Here is an 18,820-nt window from a genome sequence, read left to right as displayed (position 1 = left end):
CAGGAATGTAGCTATTGGTGGGGAGTAACATCGAAGAATTAGCAAACACTGCTTACAGGCTGAGGATCCAGTAGGCCTGCTAGTATAACAACTATCTGAAAAGTTAGGTGCCAGTGAAAATCTACAGGCTTCACATGGCTTCTCCACACCAAAGAACAAACGTGTGAAGTACGAGCTGAGCAGGCTTAAGAATCAGAGCTCCTTCCTGGAGATCAGGCTCTTTCCTTTTGGGTGTTGACTTTCCCCAATTCTGTTACGACGGCATTCGCTCATTTCATTGTTTTGCAAAACACCATATGAAGGAATAAATGCCATATTCTTCCAATAGGTCGATTATCACTAAAATCAGCTTTTAAATCTACTTAGATTTATTTTGGAACAAACGAAATTATTTTTGCTGTGTCCAAACTGTGGGAGTATCCAGGAACTGCTTCAGCGAGGCTGGATAGCAAATCCAAAGGAAGAAAGGACTGTGGTCTTCAACACAGACACCAAGAAAAAGTGATTTCCCATGCTGTAAGAACATCCAATCCACATTCAGTTACACTTCTCTTTGTAAAATGGCACTTGTGCTTTGAACCTCTTGGGAGTCATGGCATCTTCTTCGTCAACAGCTCTCAGGGGGTAAGCATCTCTCTCCATAGATAGATAAGTACTAAAGCAGGTGTTAGCACATTCAAGGACAGAGGGGAAGGCTCGCAACCCAGCGAACGGCGCAAGAACAGCACTAAGTACAGAAAACCTTCACAGCATAAGGTCAGTGTTGTGGCAAGTAGGGGAGAGAGAATATTCCAGGCAGAGTAAACCTACACAAGCAACAGAGTATGATGACGTTAAGAAAACTCCAAGTACCTTAGTGTGACTCCAGTTCCTCCAGAGTGTGTAGGAGAAGGCGGGGAAGGTGTTGAGCTTTATCGTTAGGAAAATAAGTTCACACAACCATAAACATTCCTGCACCTGTCCCAACCATGAAGATCACTTGCATTCTTCAACAAGGAGACTAAACATTAAAATCTAAACTTCAAACGTATTTTTCAAGGAATGTTTTCCTACCTGCCAAGCCTTAAGTTCAGGTTTCTGGGATTCCCCTGCTACAGTGGTTGAAACCACTAATACCTAAAGCAGTATAAGGAACGCAAGTGATGTCATTAACTATAACAATGATACACACAAGTGTGAATGCAAGACTTTCACTGTAGGCCTTCTAAACCCATTTCTCAATAGTTAGGTTAGTCCACATAATGAAGCTAAGGCTCTAAAACATGGTTTTAAGTAACAAATGCATTTAAGAGAAGGTACATTTTGAGCTGTAACACCTGAAAATTTAAAGAAAGAACAGAAACAAAAAGACCACCCTCTAAAGAAAAGTGCAACTAGTAAGCGTAACTGCTATTTTGCATTTACACCATAAGCTATGTCACTGTGAATAAGCTGAAAAGTATGTGTCAAGTTCATTTGTGGTACTTCATAACCTGGCAGTCGGATTTGAAAAAACAGAACGTAAGCATTATATAAGTAACCAGAGAAAGTACCAAAAAGACCAACTGAGACATCTGACTGAACTTAAGAGTGTAACTCAAAGTGACAAATAATTCTTACCCTCTGGACTTTTGTACTGTTGGGTTGAGTAAAATGGGTGCTGTTTTCTTTTATATCTAAATGTTTTTTTTCTTCCGAGGTATTGGCTCCAACCCTTGAATTATTGGAAGGTAACGAATTTGGTGGCATAATTTCCTTGGTTAAAAAATGTAAAAGACAAAAAAAAAAATCCAAATGTTAAGAATTTTAGGTAGCTACATTATTGTATCAATGATCATATTTTAAGAATACAAATTTTAACAGTACAGAACACAAAACTTATGAAGCAATCCCACAGGTTTTAAGCCTCATCTAAGACACTTTCCTGAAAGAAGGCTAGATATATGAAAACTATGACACTGAGTTTCAGCAAGTAAACCAACAGATGGAAAAGCACACCTCCCCCTTCTCACCTCATCCCAATCCATCAAAGCATCTATCCAGGAAGATAAAGGTCAGGGTCACCAACCCGGAGATGCGGACCTTGGGGAAGACAAGACTTCTCCCCCACCTCAAGCTCAAATTTAAACATATATACCACCCAGTTCCCAAACTAAAGAAGCCGAAGATAAATGCCAGAAAACAGAACCCGTGTCCCAATTTTGTCCTTTTTCCAGCAAAATTAACATTTGAAAAGTGCTCTATCAGCAACATAAAATTTCCTGTATTTCATTAATGTGTCATTAGTGTCCAGGTCCAATGATGTATATTTTGCATTTTTTAAATGTATGCCTTCCCATTTGAAAGACACTTGAAAAGGTTAAAGTGATCCACTCAAAGTCACATCACAGGAGGCCAGAGATCATTATGTTCAAATATATAACTAGTTACATCAGACATGCCTGATTGTTCAGAATATTTATGTTCATATTATGTACATATTATAGAGGCCTCTAAATTAATGTTAACTAAAACTTCTATTAGACAAACCAGAAACAATATATATATTGCAACATACCTCCTCTTGTGCAACGTTTTTCTCATTTTCAGCCTCAATCCTCACCCTCACAACTCCTGACTTGTCCACAATCTCTTGAATCAGTTTTCCATTTTTTCCTATTACTTTGCCTAAAAAATAAATAATGCATATTTGGTTTTAAAAATACATTATCTCAAGCTGAAGCACACACCCCATTGTAAACTGCCTTATAACATTCATTCATTCATTCATTCATAAACAAATTATACACAAATACACACACATACACAAAAGAACTATAAGATTTTTTTAAGATTTATTTATTTTTATTGGAAAGTCAGATTTTTAGAGGAGAGACAGAGAGGATTGGTCCACTGGTTCACCCTCCCAAGTGCCACAATGGCCAGAGCTTAGGTGCTCTGAAGGCAGGAGGTTCTTCCAGGTCTTCAACATGGGTGCAGGGTCCCAAGGCTTTTAGTCAGCCTCGACTGCTTTCCCAGGCCACAAGCAGGGAGCTGGGTGGAAAGTGGGGCCGCTGGGACACGAACAGGTGCTATATGGGATTCTGGCGCATGTAAGGAGAGGACTTTCACCACTAGGCTACTGTGCCGGGCCCAACTTGTAAGATTTTAATACCAAGCCAGATATTCTTCTCAGGAACACAAATTTAAACTAATCTCTGGTTTGATTTGGTCATTATTGTTTAAATTTCTTTGATAAGGTATTTGTGAAATAGTTGAACAATTGTAATTGCTATTGTGGTTTGCAGTCTCTTATCTCGCACACAAGAGAACACTTTAAACTTGCTGGCACTGTGATGTGTAGCATTCTTACTATGAAACTTTTAAAAAATAAAGTAGACTTAATAGGCAACATATCTGCAAATTTCAATTCCTGTGTAACTGATTTAAATCTGCTTCTTCCTCCATGCTAAGTAGTTTTTAAAATCAGATATGATACATTTATGAGAGCTATCCTAAGTTGACAAATGGATTCAGCAGCTCCAGATACATCTAGAAACAACACCATTCTTCGGGCCAATGTGTTAACAGATTATTATTCCTGTGCGTAAGTCACAAGTTACAATAAGTATGAAGAGGTAAGGAAGGGGATTAGTCAAAGATGAAGAGAGCACACTTTAAGATAACAACATCACAATGAGAAAGCTTATAACCAGTTTAATTATTCTTCAGTAACAGCTCTTAAAACCCCAAAGTTTTCAACTACTTGAAATAGGCAATTATTTTTTCATAAGTAGATGTAACACACACACACACACACACACAGTGTGTGTATGATAAGAGCCCAGTGAAAGGCCCTTTGACAACAGGATCTTGTGGTTCTTCTGATCAGACCATAATTTTGGAATTCTCACTGCACAGGGCTATCCCAATCCCTTGGGAACTTTCGCAGATCGGTTATTTGTTCACGGAACAGCACTAATAGCAGTAAATCAGGACCACTGATCTAGGCCCCCTCTAAATTATTTTGCTCTTCTTCAAATGCAAAGTTAAGGGCAGGGGCAAGACAAAAACCATGTGGAATTTATCTCTGACTTTGTATTTCATCTATGACACATTTTCCTAAATTAATGCTGATTTTAATGTTGACCACAGCTAATGGAATAAAGCAAATTACTAGCAAAGAAGATGAAGAAAAAGGAAAAATTTCAGAAAAAGATATATGAGTGTATATTCGATGGAGAATTTGTGTACATATCCTAAATAACATTTTGAGACTCAAGCAAAAGTCGTGAAATACTGCTATGGCATCTCCCTTGCGAAATCTTATATAAAAACATTCTGAAAACGACTGCTTCCAGCATTGTAACAGACCATCTGGAAACCATAATTCTCATTTTACCAAACAGAAACGCAACAGAACAAAAAACTAGGACAATTCACTTCAGCAACTTTTCTGATGATCTTCTGAGCTCACAAGTAGAACCTGCTTTTGCTATTTAATAACAAATAATCCACTTTCTATATTACATAGTTACTTCCAAAGCCCGATGGGCAATTTAGTAAAATTCTGCTGCACTAAAATAGAGCTGACAATTGGGTAACCTTCCCATTTAATTATTGCAACTCTGTGAGATGTTTGACAAGTGGAGGAAAAGGACGCCAATTGACTAAATCAACTGCCAAGGTCAAACAAATACTGAGAAATGATGCAACGCAGCACCCAAGTACTGTGCTCTACTATCATACCAGGCCCAAACATCAACGAAACTGACATACAAGTTTCTGTCTATTGATAATTAAAAACAACAGCATTACTTTTCAGATAGTTTTTTTTTTCTGACATGGGGGCATCATTCCTGGTGTTTTGTTTTGTTTTTTTTTAATGACGTAAGAAAATCTTTATGCTTTTATGAGGAGGGTTTTTAAAAAGTTCGTGGGAAATGTGCATTACAAAAAAAGGAACATTTTAAACCTTTTTACACCAAAGTAAATTTGTATTAACTCTCTCTGGGCAACATTTAGTTTGAGACATTAAAGGGTCTGGAATATGAAAAGGGTTCTTATCACAGCAATATGAATTCTGCTAAAATGGAAGTACAAATATCAAATTTATGGTGAAGCCAGGTGGAAGAATGGCAAGATCACTGGTGCTTTATGAAAAGGTCACAGGTATAATGCGCTAAAGAATCAGTAATCTGCAAATGGATGAACATTTCAAATGTAATCCGCTGGCAAGGCAGCGTGAACGAGCCAGGTAGACTTTCTACCTGCCGGTTTATTCCCCTAAACGCCTGTAAGAGCCTGCACTGTGGACGCCAGCAGCCGGGAACTTCATTTGAGTCTCCTACAGGGGCTCAAGCACTTGAGCCATCACCTGCTGCTTACTAGAACTCATTAGCAATTAGCGGGATCAGGAATACAGCAAGCTGGACTCACGTCACCAAGGATAAGGGGGAGTGGTGACTTAGTGTGTCACAACGCCCTCCCCGGGATAACTCATGTTATGGAAACAATGAGACGACACTGGCAACAAAGCTCCCAGCAGCAGACCATGCACATCAGTCTAACTGTGAGGATAAAATGAATGTTGTTCATGCGTTCCTGAAGAGGATCAATGATTTACAACAGCAACAACAGCCAACACTATAGACATTTCAATTGCCTCGACAACTCTGACTCTAAAACTCAAGTGAGGCAAAGCTTCTATACCAAAACTGCCGTGCTCAGCTCAGTGGCAGACAAGAGCAGAGCTCTCCACAGGAAGATGAAACACAAGATGAAACAGTGCTTTATCAACATGCTTCTAAAGACAGAGCTCAATCAACGCAGTGCCTTTCAAGGGGTGCCAGTGGTCTAATCAGGGCAAAGTTCACGGCCACAGTTTCGTTGCAATGCTCTGAACACTTTGCTTGTCACCTCTGTGGAAGGCCGAAAAATGACAGTAACACCTGCTTATTAGGAAAATGTTTTGCGAGAGTCCATTTCAAAATACCTTGGAAAGCTCCACCATCATTTTTCTCCACAAAGACACTGCTCCCGTTCATCCAGTAACTATTTGGTGAGACCATTTACAGTTCTAATTTCACTCCTGATTTTTGTTTGCCAAATTTTTCCTTTGAAAGGTAAAATTAAGACAGGATCATCCATCCACAACTGACTCCCCAAACGCTGCAAGAGCCAGGGCTGGGCCAGGCTGAATGAAACCAGCAGCCAGGAACTCGCTCAAGCTCTCCCACTTGGAGGCAGCAACCCAAACACGTGGGGCATTCTCCCACTGCTAAGCCGGAGGCATGAGCAGGGAGCTGGACTGGAAGCGGAGCAGCAGCTTCTCAAATCGGCATCCATATGGGATGCCACCATCACAAGGCAGCTTAAGCTGCGGTGTGACAACACCGGCCTAATTCCCAATCTTCAAACACCTTTAAAGGGAATTCATTTCTCTGCAGTTAATCATGTAACAACTCACTGCCATGCTTCAAGTCTCAGTATTCTCAGTTCTTTAAGGGATGCACTATAAACTGCAGCACCAGACCACAATTTATAAAGGTTGTTTCAATTCAACAATACCTTTGAGTGAGGGGAAATTAAATTCTATTGGTATATACTGCTGATGTAAATTTTGGTTTTGTATTGTGTTAACTGATATTTCTGACTCACCTACTAAGTTCCGTGGAACTTGTATGACATCTTCAGCAAATTCGAGAAAGCTTCTAGCCTTTTTCACTGCATCCTGATCCTAAGAAAAAGAAGGGAAAGGTTCAAGACCAAAACCAGCCAACTGAAATACTGATTTGAAAAAATATATTTAGCAAAATAATTACCTCTCCATAAATATGAAATGTGCAGGTATCTTCATCTAGGTCAATGGCAGTGACCCCAGGAACTTTCCTAGCTTGCTGAATATTAGCACCATGAGTACCAATAGCTAGACCCATCAGATCTTCTCGTACAACAAACTGTTCGTGAAACCTTGAGGCAAGCTGCCTTGAACTCTGAAGAGAAATACACAGTTGATCAACATGTTTAATCAAATAATAAAACTACTACAATTAGGTCAGCCATGTAAATTCTCCTGGCCCTGTATTTCAGGGGCCTGTAAATTAGTTTCAGTTGAAAATTAATTTTGGAAACTATTTCCTACAGCACAGATATTGTTTAGGTCACATGATATGTGTACCATTTGATACATTTTTATTAATAGGAAAGAGCTTGTTGAGAGTTTTCCAAAGTCACTTTGACAAGTCTATCTGTAAGGTGGCTTTAGTTACTAATGACATTGCCAAGGCAGTGACTACGAAGCAGATCATTTAGTCTCACTTGGTCTCACAGATGCAATGTTAAAATTATCCATCTTCATAAAAATTCATTTACTTTTTATTTATTAAAGGACATAAATGTATGCTTTCTGCAAACAGCATTGCTTTTACAATTTTATTTTTTTAAAGATTTATTTATTTTTATTGCAAAGGCAGATATATAGAGCAGGAGAGACAGAGAGGAAGATCTTCCGTCCGATGGTTCATTCCTCAAGCAGCTGTCACAGCTGGAGCTGAGCCAATCCGAAGCCAGGAGCTATTCCTGGTCTCCCACGTGGGTGCAGAGTGCCAAGGCTCTGGACCGTCCTCGACTACTTTCCCAGGTCACAAGCAGGGAGCTGGATGGGAAGTGGGGCGGCCGGGATTAGAACTGGCGACCATATTGCACGCACCGGGATCCCATACGGTCACCGGTTCTAATCCCGGCAGCCCCACTTTCCATCCAGCTCCCTTCATGTGGCCTGGGAAAGTAGAGATGGTGATCCACCTCTCTTTTGAAGTGATGATATTAAAACCTTCTTTCCTCCTTAAATCTAAAGAAAAAGATCCTAAAGCTTGTTGGTAACCGAGTAGTTACAAACAAGAGAGCATGGACCATGCCAAAGATTTAAGCTTATCCTACTTTCCATCCAAGTCTGTGGGACCTGGATGTGGCTCCAGGAATATGACGAACTCTTTCAAATACTCAGTAATGATGAAACTAACTTACACTGACACCCCAAACTTGTGGATAATCCTGATCTTTAACTAGAATGTCAAAGTCTCACATTTAGTTCTAGCATGCCATTAATGAAAACCAAACATATTAGTGGCTCATGTTGAAAAATGCAAAGTTCTTAAAGGAATATTATTAGTAGTGACGAAAGGCATGCACACTAGTCGCTCATTATTCAGCATACCTGGTAATTTGAAGAAATGCACATATCTGGTATAAACAATTTTATAAGTACAATATCCATTTTTTTTTCAAAGTAATGTTTTTGAGTCCTGGTTCATTAACTTAATCATTCTTTTCATTGATACTTTACTAATGTATGGTAAGTCAAGGACAGGATACAGATCATTTAAGGAGAATTAGAGATTTAAGAGGCAAACAAATATATCCATTAATACTCACAACGAGAAAGGAGGCTGCTCTGGCCTAAAAGTTACGAGAGAATTGCTAAAGAAACCACAAAATTGTGAACATAGGGACATTAAGAAAGAATGAAAACAAACAGGCAAAAAAGCCGAAAAAACAAAACAAAACAAAACAAAACAAAACAAAACAAAAGCCCCACAATACACAGATTCCCCATGGCCATAAGGAAAACGAAGAGATTTGACTTTTTCCTCTCCTAATAAGAGTTCAGTACTCACACATCAAGTCGGAAGTCAAAAAATATACAAGAATAGAACTGACTACCTTCTCCCTCAAAATGTAGCTTTCAACTTTTGCTTTAAAAACGATTTCAATTGCATGATGCTTTTTTCTATCAAAATGAATAATGATGGGGAACTGCCACATTTAACAGTACAATACATCAGTTGGCATAATAAACTAAATCCATTTCGCATCTATGATAATGAATGGAAATACTAGGTAGTTATCAAATGAAAATAAATGTATGGTGATGGAAATCATTGGAGAATTAATAAAAGTAGATAAAATGCACCATAAGAGACGAACTAATAAGTTAGGGGAAAGGACCTCTGCAGGAAACTGAAAGCAGGAGTTTTACAGAGTGAGAACCAATTGGAAGTTCTACACCCTGTCAAACAGAGATGAACAGACACAATGACAGGAGTGATTAGATATTTCAACACTCTAGTGCTTTAATGATAACATCATATGGGAGAACCACTGTCTCATTTATTAGCAGCTTGGACGAACTTCTAGTAACAGTGAATCGGTCAGAAGTCCCTTCAGATACACAAAGTGCTGCTTTACGTTGAAAGCTCAGGCCTGAAAACCTTAGTATGATTACACTTTCGTACAATTTAATTTTCCAGATTATAAAGAACTGCTAGCAAATGGTAAGTAATGCCAAGCTGCCCCTTTCCACTTTGGAACCGTACAGTTCTCACTTCCAGATAGTCTTGGCCACAGTGCTCTGGAGAGACACATACCTCCAGCTGCTTGCTGGCTTCTTCATTCCTCAGTATCAGAGACAGCTTCGTGCGCAGACTCCGAAAGTGCATGTCAATCAGCATGTGTGCTCGCTTTGAGGTGACTTCATTGATGGACTAAATTATTGAAGTTAACAACATTATTATCAAAGCAAATCCCCCCCAAAGGAATGAATCCTCCAAATACAATTCGAAAACTCACCAAAATTACAAGTTGGTGATTTTCTGGATCGTAAGTTACAGCAAAGGCACCAACTGCCTTTTTGAAGTCCTTATGTGCCGACTCTTTGGCACACCTGGAAACAGAATATGTACCGCTAAATAAATGAGTGCCACAACTACATGCAAATGGATTTAGAGTTTAAAAAGAATCATGGTTCCAGAAAAAAACATGTAACATAAAAGTTCAGTTTAATTTCTTTGCTGCTTATGTCTCAAAGGAGGAGCCAATTCAACAATCTGATACTACACAGATATTTTGGCTAAAAAAAGGAAAAGCTGAAAGAATTTAACTTGATTAAAGACAGAATTAATCTCATTTGCTTTATCAGCTTCAAAAGCTTACAATTCACAAATGAAGCTGGTTTATTAGAAAACAAATACATGTTATGTACAACCATGTATCTAGCCAAAGAAGTTTCAATACATACAAGACTGCCTTGATTATATAAGTAGGAAAAGCTAAATATTAAATTCATTGAACTGTGGCATTTAATATGAATTTAATATTTATAAAAAGTTTTTAAAGTTAACTGCATAAAATGAGTTCTCAGCATTCCCAGCATCCCACTTACATTTGCCGTAAATCTTCGGGCACATCCAGCTTGATATTATGGAATGTATCTTTTGTAGCAGGCTTGTTGGGATTAACTGATCGTAAACGTTCAATTGTGACAATTTCATTATAGGTAGCATCGCATGCTGCATACTCTATTACGTAAAACTGAGAGAAATAAAGAAGAGTCACACCTAGCCAGAGCGCTTAGACTGAAAGAAGCTACACCTGCTGAGGTATCTGGAAACAAATTTTCTACAGGAAACAAAGTTAATCAATGGAAACCCTAAAACATAACAGCTACCTAGCGAAAACCTTAGAGGTGTAATTCAAAATTCAAAATGGGTAACATTTCAAGATAGAAACTGAGAGAAAAGTGCAGTAAATGGGTTGAGAAAAGGGAATGAGTGCAAGGCAAAAAAAAAAAAAAAATCCTGCAGCGTTTTCCTTACCTCGCCCTTTATCATCCTCACTTTAGCCAACCACCAGCAGCAAGGTTCCTTTTCATTTGCTCTGGAATAAACCTACACAAAATTACAATGCAGCATAGTTCATGATCAACATCATTTGGAATCTATAAATTAGATGTCTAGGAAATTTTCTTTTAAAAATGCCCAGATGTGTGTTTCAAATCATGCCGTATTCTCTTCACCCAGATTATGTGCCTATGTACTCTGAACTATACATGATCAGGAACTCGTGGAGACTGCCTGAGACCCGCCTGCAAAAGGCAGCTCTCCTACACATCTGTTCTACTTCAGGAATGCCAGTGCTCCCAACGAGCTGTCCTTCGTAAGTGTGGTCATAGCTCCCCTACATACTTACTAAGCTAGAGAAGTGCATCTAAACATGGACAAACCTGTTTTCATTTTATTCAAATAAGCAAGAACTATTTGGAAGTTTTTGTCACGGATAGAATACCTGGTTCCTTAGTTACTAAATGGATCGCACCACTAATGGCTCAGCACAGCTTCTGACATTCATGTCTCCTGGGGACTAAATGGACAGATTGCCATTTCCTGCCTCCTTTCAAAAAAAAAAAAAAAAAGACAATTTCATCCTGGCGACCTTCTGGATATTATCTTCCTGCTCTTTCAGATGCTAGCTATCACCTCTTTTAACTGACTGGTGACGACTTCAGAGTTCACTGAAGGTGTGCAGTGTGCAATCTTTGTGAACACACTAAGCAAACGGAGAGCAACAGGAGCAAGGACAATATAGTATGCATAAGTGAAAAGATGCAAACATTCCAGAAACAGAAAGAAGTGCTGAGGACCACGGGAAGTGGGGAGGAGAGGCCCAGAGAGTAGAGAGAGGCAGAGTATAGGGCTCACAAGTCAGGGCTCAAACTCACCTCCCTTACACATTTACAATACGGGAACCAAGCACAACCCAATCTACCTTTCCCTGCTGCAGCTATCTCTACCTCCGCAGTAACCGGAGAAATGAACTCAGCTAACTGGTAGCTAACACAGGGAGGCCGTGCTGGCATCTCACTCGTCTTCACTTGTCAGCATGACCAGGTTGGGGAGGCACTGTAACCATTCCTCCTCACACAGACCAAAAGACCTGCTTCTTGCCTTTACACAGCTTGTATTCTCCTAGAGAAGTGGAGAGGAGGTGCAAATACTATGAGGATTCCTTACAAGAACCCAGCTTTTTTGCATCTAGCAGGTACTGAGTACAATAAAAGTAATGCTTTCTCCTAGGCCTGGACATCCAGAGACCCCCCAGGGCTACTGTTTAGAACTTCCCCTACATTACCTTTCATCCTCTTGCTGTTTTCCTCCTCATATGACTTACTCACACTTGTCATGCTATTAGCTGTTCCCACTAGAATGTGACCTCACCAAAGGCAGGGAACTTTGTCCTGTTTCAGCTGTACATTTGGTACCTAGCACAGAAAGTAAGAATTCAAGAACCCAGTGCCATTTTGTCTTACCTGACAAAAGCCTATTTAGCTGTTTCCTTCATAATATAAACACTCACGAAATTGCAACTGTTTACAATATACTGTACGAAAAGAGAAGCAGCTCAACCTTGTGTGTGCAAAAAGGTAGGACAGTACACGTACTGTAATATAAGGAAAACTACATCTGCCCAAAGTGCAAAAGCAATTTAAAGTGAACACTCACATACACTATTATCTCGCTCGTGTATTTAATCTCTGTAGCAACAGCAGATGAGTGAGTGAAAGAATTGTGGTCTATATGTACAAACAAATTTGCAGCTTATTAGGGAGATTCACTACTACTAAAATAAATTCCAGGTAATTGTTCTACTAAGTAGCATTATTTCTTTTCTTTGTAAAATCAATTTTCCTAATCCATTTTGCTTAAAACAGCCATACAGCAGTAGACAAACAATATGTGGCCTAAATATTTAGACTGCAATAAAAGGGGAAAATACCAATACTGTGTGTGTGCACACACACACACCCCAAACTCAGGACAGTGATGTTCAAAACCATATCCTGGGTGATCCTCAGACTGTCACATTTAAATCATGTACCATTTTCAAATCATTATTAAAACAGATTGGGCTTAAGAATTAATGTTTTAGCCACACTAATCTAGGTAGCTCAGTAGTATCAAAGCTAAGGTATTTGAAAAAGTACAGGCAATTCAAGTACCTCCACTCCTCCAGCACTAAAGGAGAAACTTACCTCAACTTCGTCACTTTCATTTATATCTTTATTATAACCTACAGGTGGTGGGAACCTCACATCATGGAACGGAATCTGCCTCTCTGGCTGCCAGCTGAAAGTAAACACACGTACCATTATGTAATATGCTTTCGGAGGTCAACTGCACCCTTGACCACGCTGCCGTTAGCATCTGGTGTAAGAGGGACTCTCTTGATCTAGTCTTAAGAAGCAAATGCTTAACACGGGTCAGTTTTTGCCAAGTGCAGCTTAATGCTAAGACAAATATTTTACAGCAAATTCTCCACAAAGCACAACAGCTCTGCAGCTTTCATTTTAGATGTCTCTAAACACAACAGATCAACAGTCATTCTTCCAATTTCATCTCCTAAGACTTTCTAGATATTACGGCGCCAACAGAAATGTCCTTCGATATTTACATTAAATGCTTACATCAATAATTGTTAGTAATATCATCAACATAATTCTACTTGCCAGGGAACTTTCAACCACATTCCAACCACCGCAGAAATTGCCTTCAATTTCCCAAGCAAACTGGCGTAGTCAGCACATTTGCAATTCACAACTCACTTCCCCCCCCTTTTAAATGTTAGATCCCACAAGGCTGTCAGTCCTTGCTACAGGTAGCCAGCAGCTGAGCAGCATGCTACATCAGCAGGCACTGGGCTGGTGGCGACCCCCTAAACCACAGAAACCCAATGGAGACAGCCTACAGAAAGTCAGTCAAGTGGCCTATGGTTTCCATTTTTAAATCACATGGAAAAAAACATTGAAAGACACCCCAAAATTCCTTTTAAGCCCACAAAGATACATTAAAAAACAAACTGCAGGAACGCTGAGGGATTCAACTTCTGGAGCAGTCCTTTTGGGTTCTTGGGGTGTTTTACCAGCAAATATTAAGATTTGTTCACTGCACAATGCTAATGTCTTGCTTTTAAAGGGGAATGAGGGAAGTGCCAATTGTTTTTTATTATTGTATTTTGTTATTTTTATTGGAAAGTCAGATATACAGAGAGGAGAGACAGAAAGGAAGATCTTTTGTCCACTGATTCACTCCCCAAGTGGTCACAATGGCTGGAGATGAGTCAATCCAAAGCCAGGAGCCAGGAGCCTCTGCTAGGTCTCCCATGCGGGTGCAGGCTCCTAAGGCTTTGGGCCGTCCTCAACTGCTTTCCCAGGCCACAAGCAGGGAGCTGGATGGGAAGTAGAGCAGCCAGGAGTAGAACTGGCACCCATATGAGATCCCTGTGCGTTCAAGGCGAGGACTTTAGCTACCAGGCTACTGTGCCCAGCCCTGCTTTTGTTTTTAAGGAAGAGTTATTATGGGGCTGGCTTGTGGCAAGTAAAGCAGCTGCCTGTGACACCAGCATCCAATATGGGCGCCAGCTGGCTTCCCAGCTGCTCCACTTCCAGTCTAGCTCCCTGCTAGTGAGCCTGAGCAAAGTAGTAGGAGACGGCCCAGATGTCTGGCCCTTGCCAGCCATGCGGGAGAGCCACAGGAAGCTCCTGTTGCAGTGTGGCCCAGCCCTTGTGGGGAGTGAAACGCTTCAGGGAAGACTCTTTCCCACTCTTTCCAACCCCTCCCTCTCGGTAACTGTTCCAAAATATTTTTAAAAATTATCTAAGAGGGCAAATAATTAAATCAGAATTTGTACAAGTATTAGAATGTGCCTTTCCCTGACTCATACACACTTCAAAACCGTAAAAAAATTTAAGTCGTTACTTCAAAACATCCTTGTCTATGGATTGAAAACTGGTGCCTTTTAACATAAATTGCTAAATTTTAATTGTAAAGCATATAATGTATGGTATCCTTGATTTCAAAGGATAAGAAACAATTTTAAGTCAAGAATACAAAGAGAAAAATCAATTACTAAAAACATGAAATGTGAAAGGTTAAAAAATAAAATCATCCAAAACAATCTGATTAACACAAGTTGATTGAAAGGAAAGAATGGATACATGCAAATCTGAGGTCCTACAGAAGATGGATTTTTAACAGAGCGATGGCAGGGCCCTAGCAAGCAGAGCAGTGCCCCATCCCTGTTGCCGCTAAGAACACAAGCGAAACCAGTTGTTAATTTCAAATTTCCAGGATGACTGACAGCTTGAAAAGAAACATACATGCAGATCCAAGAGATAAAGAAGAAGGTGCAAGGATGCAATACTTCTGACTTTATATTAAGAAATCTGATTCAAAATCAGCAATCCCTTGCGGTAAGTCATATACACATACAAATACAGACACACATATATATGACACATTCTTACTTGCACAGAGGGAATGAGTATCTGCTTAACACTTCAGGCTAGAGACTACAGGAGAAACTAAGAGTGGCAAATGAAGATATCTCTCTTAATGGGAAACTGTTTACCTAGCGATGGGAGTAAGCAAAAAACAGAAAAATTACAAGGAAACAAACAAACAAAAAAACTACCCTCCAGGTGATCAGAGATTTTTCCATTAGAAGTGTGATACTGTCGCCTACTGTACATCCAGGGATATTTGAAGCAGCAGAGGCAAATTCTGTAATTTGTTTTAATGTGATCAGAGAAAGTGTATTTTATTATCCAAACTTGTGTTTTGGACTGAGATCAGTCTACAGGCAGGAATGGGGTGAACACGCCCGGTCCTCAGTCTTCTCCAGCCAATGTTCCTCTGATGTCTGAGTCTGCTCTGCTCTGTTGGCTAAAACAATAAGCTAATGCTCTGATTGCAACATTTATTTTCTAGGCATTGATATGCAGTCGTGTTTTTCAACAGTTTTAGAATCAGGATGTTTTTATTTATTGCTCAATACAGATCATAGGCTGTATTTTAGCAGGCTTATTGAGATATAATTCACATATCATATGACCCACCAAATCACATGTATAATTCACTGGCTCTTATATCCACATATGTGTACAATCATGAGAAATTACCTGATAACTTCATCACCTCCAAAAGAAACCCTGTATTCCTTAGCTCTAGTCCTTCCCATCCCCCACTAGCACTAAGCAACCTCTAATCTACTTTTTGTCTCTACAGATTTGCAGACTAGTTATGACATACTATTAAGTCTCTTGGTACATAAAACTCCCAAACCTTTTAACTGTCCACTATTCATCAGAATTTAGTAAAATTCTAATATTATGGCTACCTCCATAGTTAGGTTAGGGAGTTTATTTTTCCTTTAAACTTTTGAATGACAATTATGAAAACAGACTTTATTAGCACTGAAAACATTGGGAGACCGATCTCACTTCTCTCCAAAATGTTACTATCTATACTCTCATTGCTATCCTACAAGTAATGTTTCTTAGAGCCATACTTTCATTTTGTCATCTAGCAAAAGAAAGCAGAAAAGATCAGCTATCACTATTAGAATTATAAAGATATGAAATATATAATACAAGCTAATGTTAAACATGACTATCTGATAAATTGTACTAAAGAACAAAAGCCACCAATTTTACATTGAATGTTATAAAACCCACGTAATTTTTTTTACTAATACCCAAGAATTTTTCATTTTCATCTTTTAAAAATTATAAATATCCCTATCCAAATTTCAAGTTTCTAGAATGGAAGGAACTTTTTCCATAGTCAAGGGGACTGAGAAGTTGAGGTCATTAGCACAGTCATTCCACGGCTTTAACTGGAGCTGTTCAGGAACTTCTGGCTAAAATGAAGAGTCATTCCTGAAAAACATTCAAACTAGACTTCAATTATGAAAATGTCAAAAGATTGGCAGAAAATATTAAACAATGTAAACAGTAAGTCTATATAGCAAGACACTTACTTGTTTTCAAATGCAACTGTTATTGAATCTTCATGAACATCCTTCACAAATGCCTATAAGAAAAAGTTAAAGTAACTTTTAATTTTAAAGATCATTTTTGTTTTCAGTTAAAATTTCATGGAGCTGGGCCCGGCGGCGTGGCCTAGCGCCTAAAGTCCTCGCCTTGAAAGCCCCGGGATCCCATATGGGCGCCGGTTCTAATCCCGGCAGTTCCACTTCCCATCCAGCTCCCTGCTTGTGGCCTGGGAAAGCAGTGGAGCACGGCTCAAAGCCTTGGGACCCTGCACCCTTGTGGGAGACCCAGAAGAGGTTCCAGGTTCCCGGCTTCGGATCGGCGCGCACCGGCCCGTTGCGGCTCACTTGGGGAGTGAATCATAGGACGGAAGTTCTTCCTCTCTGTCTCTCCTCCTCTGTGTATATCTGGCTGTAATAAAATGAATAAATCTTTAAAAAAAATTTCATGGAGCTATCAAATAGCTTATATTTAAGAATACCTAGTGAGTTGAATGAAAGAGTCGTTCCCTTTTCACATACCAGATCCTATGTGCCAGGTCCTAGAACTATAAAAGATAAGTACAACCGGCCCCGGCGGCGTGGCCTAGCGCCTAAAGTCCTCGCCTTGAACGTGCCAGGATCCCATATGGGCGCCAGTTCTAATCCCGGCAGCTCCACTTCCCATCCAGCTCCCTGCTTGTGGCCTGGGAAAGCAGTCCAGGACAGCCCAAAGCTTTGGGACCCTGCACCCGCGTGGGAGACCTGGAAGAGGTTCCAGGTTCCCTGCTTCGGATCGCCGCGCAGCACTGGCCGTTGAGGCTCACTTGGGGAGTGAATCATCGGACGGAAGATCTTCCTCTCTGTCTCTCCTCTCTGTATATCTGACTTTGTAATAAAAATAAGTAAATAAATCTTAAAAAAAAAAAGATAAGTAAAACCAAAACTGCTCCGCAGAGTTCAGCATTTCATGGGAAATACGGAGATACTGGAAAGCTCCAATGCACCGGTGGAGTGCAAAAGCGAAGGTATACTTTAGGCTAGCACGATTAACAATTAAGAAACACGTTTTAGTTCTATGTCCATTGGTGTAGTTTTGCTGTAACATACCTTTCAATGGAATTTTAGGAGAATGCACCAGTGATTAAATATTTCAAAACTATGTATAGGCAAGTACAAATTTTCCAATCATATGCTGCAAACACCAAGTCTAAATTACTAGTGTTGAAATTCTCAAACTCGTAGGCACTTGGAGGGAAAAAATTATAAAGTTTAGAGGCTCAACTTTTAAAATCTGATGACACAATTACAGCAATTTACAGAAAGAACAAAATAATAGCTAATTATGAAGAGTCCTTTAATTGGCATGTTGTCTGTAATTCTATAAAATGAAGCAATAGGTATAGAAAAGCAGGGTTTGGGCAATTACAGGAATAGGATAAAGCATGAAGAAAAGCTAGAAGGACTTTGTATCTGAACTCATTTTACAATAACTGAGAGACGTCAACCTTTTTCAAAATTTGCACTGTACCTACTATTTCTCTACTCTCCTTCACTGGTTTCTCCCTGCCCGTAGGACCGGACAAATGTCTCCGGCTGTGAGGGGTTCTTCTTGATCTGTTACTTCACACCCAAAACTCTGGAAGCTTCATATTTTACCACGTTAGGGCTGGCTCTCTGGAAGAGCTCAACTGCTTATGACACACACTGTAGTTTGGAGGCCTCTCTCCATAAAGCCGGTTCCTCCTTTTCTTCTGACTGATCTTCCATTTTATCCAGTTATCTTCCACTGATGGGACTGACTGGTGCTGGCTTTCAGTTCAGTTCAGGTATGGGAAAACTCAGATGACTACATTAAAGCCCTGATGGCATTTCTGTGTCTATCCTTGACATCACACACCTCACTCCGTTATATCAGTATTGCTTATTTTTTTCACTAAGACTAAGCTTCCTGAGGATGTGTAGATCTTAATTTGTTCACTAATGCTCCAGAGAGCTTAGTAGTAACTCCGTGGAGTTACCAAATGGATCATTTCCTAAGAGGTTCCAATCGCAGTATTGGGTAAAGATGTGCTTGGAGCGAGGGGAAGTAGGCAGAGCAGGGCACAGTAGCCTATTGGCTAAAGTCCTTGCCTTGCATGAGCCAGGATCTCACACAGGTGTCACTTCAAGTCCCAGCTGCTCCTCTTCCCATCCAGCTCCCTGCTTGTGGCCTGGG

General features: G+C 39.9%; 1 protein-coding gene across 11 annotated transcripts in view; it reads right to left on the bottom strand.

The window, feature by feature from the left end:
- FMR1 (fragile X messenger ribonucleoprotein 1) overlaps positions 1-18,820 on the bottom strand; it is a 38,404-nt gene that overhangs the window by 11,311 nt on the left and 8,273 nt on the right. For 6 of the 11 annotated variants that reach the window (XM_004587764.3, XM_004587765.2, XM_058658211.1 and 3 more), the window contains exons 2-12: positions 16,612-16,664; positions 12,827-12,920; positions 10,614-10,685; positions 10,181-10,329; positions 9,589-9,682; positions 9,387-9,503; positions 6,783-6,953; positions 6,619-6,697; positions 2,537-2,646; positions 1,600-1,734; positions 1,054-1,116 (exon numbers count right to left, since the gene is read on the bottom strand). In XM_004587764.3, coding sequence (XP_004587821.1) covers positions 1,054-1,116; positions 1,600-1,734; positions 2,537-2,646; positions 6,619-6,697; positions 6,783-6,953; positions 9,387-9,503; positions 9,589-9,682; positions 10,181-10,329; positions 10,614-10,685; positions 12,827-12,920; positions 16,612-16,664 — 1,137 coding nt within the window. The remainder of the gene's footprint in view (positions 1-1,053; positions 1,117-1,599; positions 1,735-2,536; positions 2,647-6,618; positions 6,698-6,782; positions 6,954-9,386; positions 9,504-9,588; positions 9,683-10,180; positions 10,330-10,613; positions 10,686-12,826; positions 12,921-16,611; positions 16,665-18,820) is intronic. The other 5 variants (XM_012927700.2, XM_012927701.3, XM_058658215.1 and 2 more) reach the window with 1 other exon arrangement.

Source organism: Ochotona princeps, chromosome X (assembly GCF_030435755.1).
Source record: "Ochotona princeps isolate mOchPri1 chromosome X, mOchPri1.hap1, whole genome shotgun sequence".
NCBI lineage: Eukaryota > Metazoa > Chordata > Mammalia > Lagomorpha > Ochotonidae > Ochotona > Ochotona princeps.
Note: the sequence above shows the minus strand (reverse complement) of the source record. Positions and strands in the feature narration are given on the sequence as shown.